Source organism: Lactuca sativa, chromosome 1 (genome assembly GCF_002870075.4).
Source record: "Lactuca sativa cultivar Salinas chromosome 1, Lsat_Salinas_v11, whole genome shotgun sequence".
NCBI lineage: Eukaryota > Viridiplantae > Streptophyta > Magnoliopsida > Asterales > Asteraceae > Lactuca > Lactuca sativa.
The window spans coordinates 220,809,671-220,815,902 of NC_056623.2; the positions used below are offsets into that span (position 1 = coordinate 220,809,671).

Sequence of the window (6,232 nt, forward strand, 5' to 3'; positions counted from 1 at the left end):
TTTTGTATCATCTTTAAATTCTAATTTTTTTTTTTCTGTAGTTAATACTAAAGTGTCTAGAATATTTTTATCAAATAGTCCTATAGAAAATTTTTGATAACAATTGAAATAAATGGGTCCATTACTAATATTTGTGTCAGTCATAGCTAAAATAGAATTTTGAAAATCTTTATATCTCTTGTCTCTTAAAATAAGAAGAACAGTGGCATCTATTCCAAGTCTAAATAGAGGTTTGATAGCAATTTGGACTAAACCGACATGTAAAAATTTATATTTAATTCTATGATCTAGAATAGATCGTGATGATAATAAATGTAAATTTTGTTGGTTTTGACCAATGGACAAAGTTTGTTCTGTCATTTTAATAAAGTAACCTTGAAAATAATCAAAAGTTCATATTTTATATATATTCTATTAACATTAGTTTTAGGTATTGTCCAATTATTCAAACTTTGTTCTATGTTAGTAACGGTTTCTTCAATAGAATTTATTTGATTGTCATCATAATTTTGTTCGTTGTTGATATTTTTATGAGTAATATATTTTTTGGATAATATGTCTGAAAATTTACTCATATTTAATTAATTTTGCTTTAAAATTCTATAAGAAAACTTACTTGTTTTAATAATGATGAACAAAGGGGAACGTCCCGACGATGATTGTGGTCAAGTACTGTGACTTACGTCATTATTCGTACGTTTTACGCTAATCCAACCTATCACTAGTCTTGTCTCTGAATCATACTTATTAAAACTTATAAATTTCTTAGAGAATATTAAACCAAGATTAAATAAATTTGAGATAAATATGTCAGTCAAGATTATATATATATATATATATATATATATATATATATATATATATATATATATATATATATATATATATATATAATGAAAAGGTAAAGATAGAAGAGGGTTTGGGAATACCTGTGAATTCTCGGGATGTTACAACATGTTATGTTATTATAGACGCCTAACGAGTTGCAGGTTATATGGAAATGTGTGTTTATATTGAAATATAAGAAAAATATTGTCTATTTTATATAAGAAAAATTATAGCCTATTTTGTGGAAAATCATGAATAGCAACCAATGTTTTAAAAATCTGGTCATAGCTTCACTATGGCTTCATGGCTTGTAATTAACTTTAAAGTTAAACAAAATGTCAACTAAATTCAAATATATATATATATATATATATATATATATATATATATATATATATATATATATATTAAAAAAAATATTTAACTCTATTAATTATATATAATATTTTCTCATTAAAGTCTCACCGTACAAACGACTTAGGTCCCACAACTTGTAAAAATTTAAAGTTTTACCTTGTTGCTAAGTGAAACCTAACTTTATTTAGAACTATAGCAAAAACATATTACTATAGAAAAATGTCAAAGCCTAGATGGAAATGTGTGGATATTTTCAAATGCTAGGTAAATATCCGTGTATTTTTTTTTTTGACAAATCATCAACAAATTTGTCATATTCTTTTCAAAAATAAATATTTGATAGAGTTGATAAACATAAAACATTAGTTGGTGCAATAATATTTTGTTAAAAGGGTAAAAGTGAATGTTGAAAATAGCTAAGGTCCGTTCTTGTAGTTTTGAAAAGACGTAGATATTGACATATTGTTACCGTTGTTGCGCACCCTAATTAGAGCATCACCCCCAAATTCTCCACTACATAGACCACAATTGCCGAAGACCTAGGTTTATCGGAGGATCTTCATCTCTCGGCGGATCATGGCGCAATCGAAACTAGAGATGAACAATTCATCGTCTGATGATGAAGAAGTGTCAACCGGAGTTTCCGAGTCGGAATTGGAATCCGATATGACACCACCACCTCAGCCGTTTTCCAGAAAAACCCAAGCGACTCCACAATTATCCTCCGAAGATACCGAATCCGACGCTGATTCACCTCGAAAGAAGTTCGAAAAAGCCGATCCAAATATTAAACCTTTAGCTTCAAAGCCCATGGATGATGAACCGAGCAAAAAACCCAAACCCAAAAACCCTATTTCACGCAATTCTCCCCCTCCTCCGAAACCAGTAAACGGGAAACGGAAGGCTGCGGAGGTTGAAGATGAAGATACGGAAACGAAGATCACGAAGAAGGAGGTGGTAGCACCGGCGCCATCGGGTCCTGAGAATGCTGCAGAAAAGAAGCCGTTATTTCAGAGGCTATGGAGCGAAGAGGATGAAATTGTGTTAATAAAAGGTATGATTAGTTACGTTGAGACAAAGGGGAAAGACCCAATTGCGGATGTTAATGATTTCCATGAATTCGTGAAGAATTCACTGAATGTCGATGTGAACAATGGGCAAATGACAGCTAAAGTTAAAAGGTTGAAGGCGAAGTTCATGAACAATGTAGGTAAAATTGAGCAGAATGGGAAAGTTAGGTCATTGTCCAATCCCCATGAGAAGAAAATGTATGAGTTATCAGAGAAGCTATGGGATAGAAATAGTATAAAAAACGCAGCCATTGTTGGTTGTAACACCAAGAAAGTTAACCCTAAGCCAAAACCAGATCAGAAGCTGAAAGCGAACTCTAATCATGTGGTTTCTAATGGAGGCCATGAATCTGGCAAAAAAGTGGTGCTTTCAAGGGGTGGAATCAAGATTCCGATCACAGATGAGGATATTATGAATAGGGGATTAGAGTTGCTTTCAGGTCAGAAGAAAGTGGAATTGGAAGAGAAATGGAATGATTTGAAGGTGCAAGAACTGAAGAATTATTTGAGAAAATTGGAGCTTATGAAAGAACAGGGAGAGCTTGTGTTGAATGCTATGAAGAAATCTTGTGCTAGTTAAGCATGTAAGGTAAGTTATGATTATGAGAAGTGTTATTTATGAAGTATTTATGTTAAGTGTCTAGAAGAAGTTAGGTTAGTAACATGAACTTGAGTTGTATGATAAATTGATAATGTTTCATTGATGAATATGCAAAAAATATGTATAATCTCTGTATGTGGTAACTTCTTTTTTATAGAATACTGCTAAGTATGCTAGCTTTTTTGAAAATATAACGTTAGTTGACATGGATTTTTTATTTTTATATCTAATTTGATCATTTGACTGTAAAAATGTTTAATAAAACCGCTCTCCTTTTTAAAATAGATCATGTTTGGTAAATTGGATTCGGAAACCTAAAGATACATGTTTTATTTATTTATTTATTTATTCTATATATATATATATGGTTTTTGGATTAGGAAACCTAAAAGATACTTTTTTTTAAAAAGAAAATTTAAATTGTGTTCTTTTGTGTATTTTGGTTCATAAATGTGGTTGACTTTCTGGTTCATTAAAGCCGTTAAGTTTAACAAAAAATTTCGGTTTTACCAGGTAAATCTGCAAAAAGGGTAAAATTGAAACAAAAAAGTTGCAAACATCCGGTTTTAGTGAACCTAAAATCTCCAAAACGGTGAATCTGCATATTTCTGTTAAACGTAAGGGCTTTTATGTCATTATAGCAGATAATTAAATCAAGGTTTTGCATTTTATACTTGAAAGTAGATCGAGAAATAACTTTCTTTAAACGGTTGAAAAAACTATATTAAGATCAAGAAAGATAAGATATAGCACCAAACTAAGTCATACAAGAATAGAACCTCAAAAAAATATAAAAGAAAAAAAAACCGACACCTTGTATCTTGTCACACCTTTTTAGGTGTGACTATAAAACTACAGTCAGTCTCACTGCATAACAAACACACTGCATAACAAACACAGTAGAATTTGTAACTCAGTATAGACACAAACACAGTACCGTTTGTAACAAATGGTTCCGAAAGTTAAAAAATTAAACAGGTGTTTGTTGTGGTGGGGGGTGCATAACACTAGGTGGATTCAACTTTTTTTCTTCTCTTTCGACGGTGGTGGCAGAAATGTAATAACACACTGCAAACATGGCGTGGATGATACACGCAATGCCACCAATGGAGAGATAACGATGGTGTGAAATTCCACATGATTTTCTTGAACTTGAATTCGCCATAACTCCTGCTGTTAGCATGATAAATCCAGCGACTAGTGTAATCCTGGTACAAATTTTAATCCATTAGGTACATGTTCCTTATGTTGGGTTTTACAAAAAGTGAACTTCCAAAATGTCTAAAAATTATAGAAGTGTTGCAATTTTAAATGTTATAATTGGGTAGCTTTTTATATGTATAATATCCTAATAAGAAAAAAAAAAGTAAATTGTTGTAATTGGTTAGGTTTTTTGAAGTCCAATGTTGTGAATGAATGACTAGATTTCTAAACCAATTTTTTGAAGTGATATACCTTAATAAAAAATTTGCAAGTACAATGTTGTGAATGACTAGATTTCTTAAAGTACGATGCATTGATTAGAGATTAATTGAATGCATAAGGTTGTAATTGAGTAAAGTAAAAGTTGGATTCTATAATGTTAAAATAAAAAATAATTGAATATACAATGTTATAATAGACTAAAATAAAAGTAGGATGCTATAATAAAAAAATGTTTTTGTTTTTATTATTATTTTTTTATTTAGCTTTTCTGCTAAAAAAATATATTTCCAACAATCATCCACCACCTACACCTTCCAACCCCAAAAAGTATCATGCAGTTTAATTTGGTATATAGTGTGTGGAAAAAGGGCCCAAGGGCCCAAGACTCATATTGAGCATGATTTTAGAATCTAAACTCTCATACAGTCTGTCAAGACTAAAACTATCGAATATATTATCCATATTGGAATCTAAACTCTCATATAGTTTGTCAAGACTAAAACTATCAAACATATTATCCATATTGGAATCTAAACTCTCATATAGTTTGTCAAGACTAAAACTATCAAACATATTATCCATATTGAAATCTAAACTCTCATATAGTCTGTCAAGACTAAAACTATCAAACATATTATCCATATTGGAATCTAAACTCTCATACAGTCTATCAAGATTAAAACTATTGTTTGTTTCTGTAAAGATATCAGCATAAACCTTAGAAAGAGAAGATGGGTACCATAAGAAAACGAGGGACCCGAAAGCCAACCGCTTGTTATACGAGACATTGTCTAGCTCTTCTCGAGATCGAACACAATGACAACCACCAAGAATGTTTGCAATGGCATGAGCAAATGCTAAAAGCACCGCTGCTGCAAAACCTAACTTAAAAGCTTTGTTACTTGGATCTCGACATTCAACGATCCACACCCTTAAACTTTGCACCTACACAAAAAATATGGCCAATTTATGTTGGTGAATTTTGTCAAAATGCCACCGTTTTGAGAAAAATATGATATATTTGTGGCGAAAATTTATAAGTTTGGAATAAGTGGAGAAAGATCATTTTATGACTTTTAAAAAAATATCCACATATAGCTTAGAGAATTAAATTGTGTCTACGTTAAGTCAGTTAAGTAAAAAAGAAATAGTATTAAAAACAGACCTGGTTTTGAGCTACCTCGGCTTGAATGCCGAGGATTCCAGCTATAACATCCATAAGTATGATTAAGAAACAAACTAAAGGGAGTGTGTATTGACTGGTGTTTTGACCTTTCATTGCCATTTTTTTTGAAGGCCTAAAAGATAGAATATGGTGGATTTTGAAAAGAAATATGGTGAATTTTTATAGGCGGTGGTGGAGAGATCTTAGAACGTGATAAGGGGGAAAAAGATAGAATGTGAATAAAGGGGATTAAGGAAGAGTGAATGAGGTTTAACTGCATATGGGTATGTGTAAGATTAGCTGTTTTTATAGAGTAAAAAAAAAAAAAAAACTTTATGTTCTCTTCAAAGTTGTCTTTATTCTGTTTTTTGTAATCCTCACGTGTTTGCTTTGGTGTAAGATTAGGTTCCTTCCATGGCGAACAAGTAAGATAAGTTCCAAATGTAGCTTCTTTTCTTTAACCGAAGCCCACAGACATTGCAAACTACTTATGAATTCTATAAATATTTCATATAGGACTTCAACGTCAGCCTCTTATAACAAGATCACTAGGCCAAAGACCTCTTGAAAGGAAGATGTCTCATTCAGTGTAGCTACTTGATCAAGAAAATAGTGAGCAGTTGTATCATGTTATCATGTTAATATGGTACAACAAACCAATTCATTTGGTTAGATGTGAAAGGACAACGTCCAAACTTATAGTTTGAGTATGTATATGGGATGGATGATTAGGAGTGAACATTCTTCAATTCAATTTAATTTTTTTTTATTAAAATCAAAACCAAA

General features: G+C 31.4%; 2 protein-coding genes across 2 annotated transcripts; one reads left to right on the top strand and one right to left on the bottom strand.

Moving 5' to 3' along the window:
* The first annotated feature begins 1,655 nt into the window (after positions 1 to 1,655).
* On the top strand, positions 1,656 to 2,991 carry LOC111899196 (probable transcription factor At2g01370). Its single transcript, XM_023895067.3, has one exon. It carries the CDS (start codon positions 1,762 to 1,764, stop codon positions 2,833 to 2,835), a length of 1,074 nt encoding a protein of 357 aa, XP_023750835.1. The 5' UTR covers positions 1,656 to 1,761; the 3' UTR covers positions 2,836 to 2,991.
* Positions 2,992 to 3,603: 612 nt separating this feature from the next.
* Positions 3,604 to 5,715, bottom strand: LOC111899197 (protein DESIGUAL 2). Its single transcript, XM_023895068.3, has 3 exons — positions 5,447 to 5,715; positions 5,021 to 5,226; positions 3,604 to 4,064 (listed from the first exon to the last, which is right to left on the bottom strand). Exons 1-3 carry the CDS (start codon positions 5,564 to 5,566, stop codon positions 3,827 to 3,829), a joined length of 564 nt encoding a protein of 187 aa, XP_023750836.1. The 5' UTR covers positions 5,567 to 5,715; the 3' UTR covers positions 3,604 to 3,826.
* Between the last annotated feature and the right edge of the window lie 517 nt (positions 5,716 to 6,232).

Excerpts from the sequence above, each read along its gene's own strand:
- LOC111899196 (XM_023895067.3), top strand. The coding sequence starts at position 1,762 with ATGGCGCAATCGAAACTAGAGATGAACAATTCATCGTCTGATGATGAA.
- LOC111899197 (XM_023895068.3), bottom strand. The coding sequence starts at position 5,566 with ATGGCAATGAAAGGTCAAAACACCAGTCAATACACACTCCCTTTAGTT. Across the intron at positions 5,227-5,446 it reads CCGAGGTAGCTCAAAACCAG|GTGCAAAGTTTAAGGGTGTG; the intron begins GTCTGTTTTTAA and ends TTTTTTGTGTAG. Across the intron at positions 4,065-5,020 it reads GGGTCCCTCGTTTTCTTATG|GATTACACTAGTCGCTGGAT; the intron begins GTACCCATCTTC and ends AATTTGTACCAG.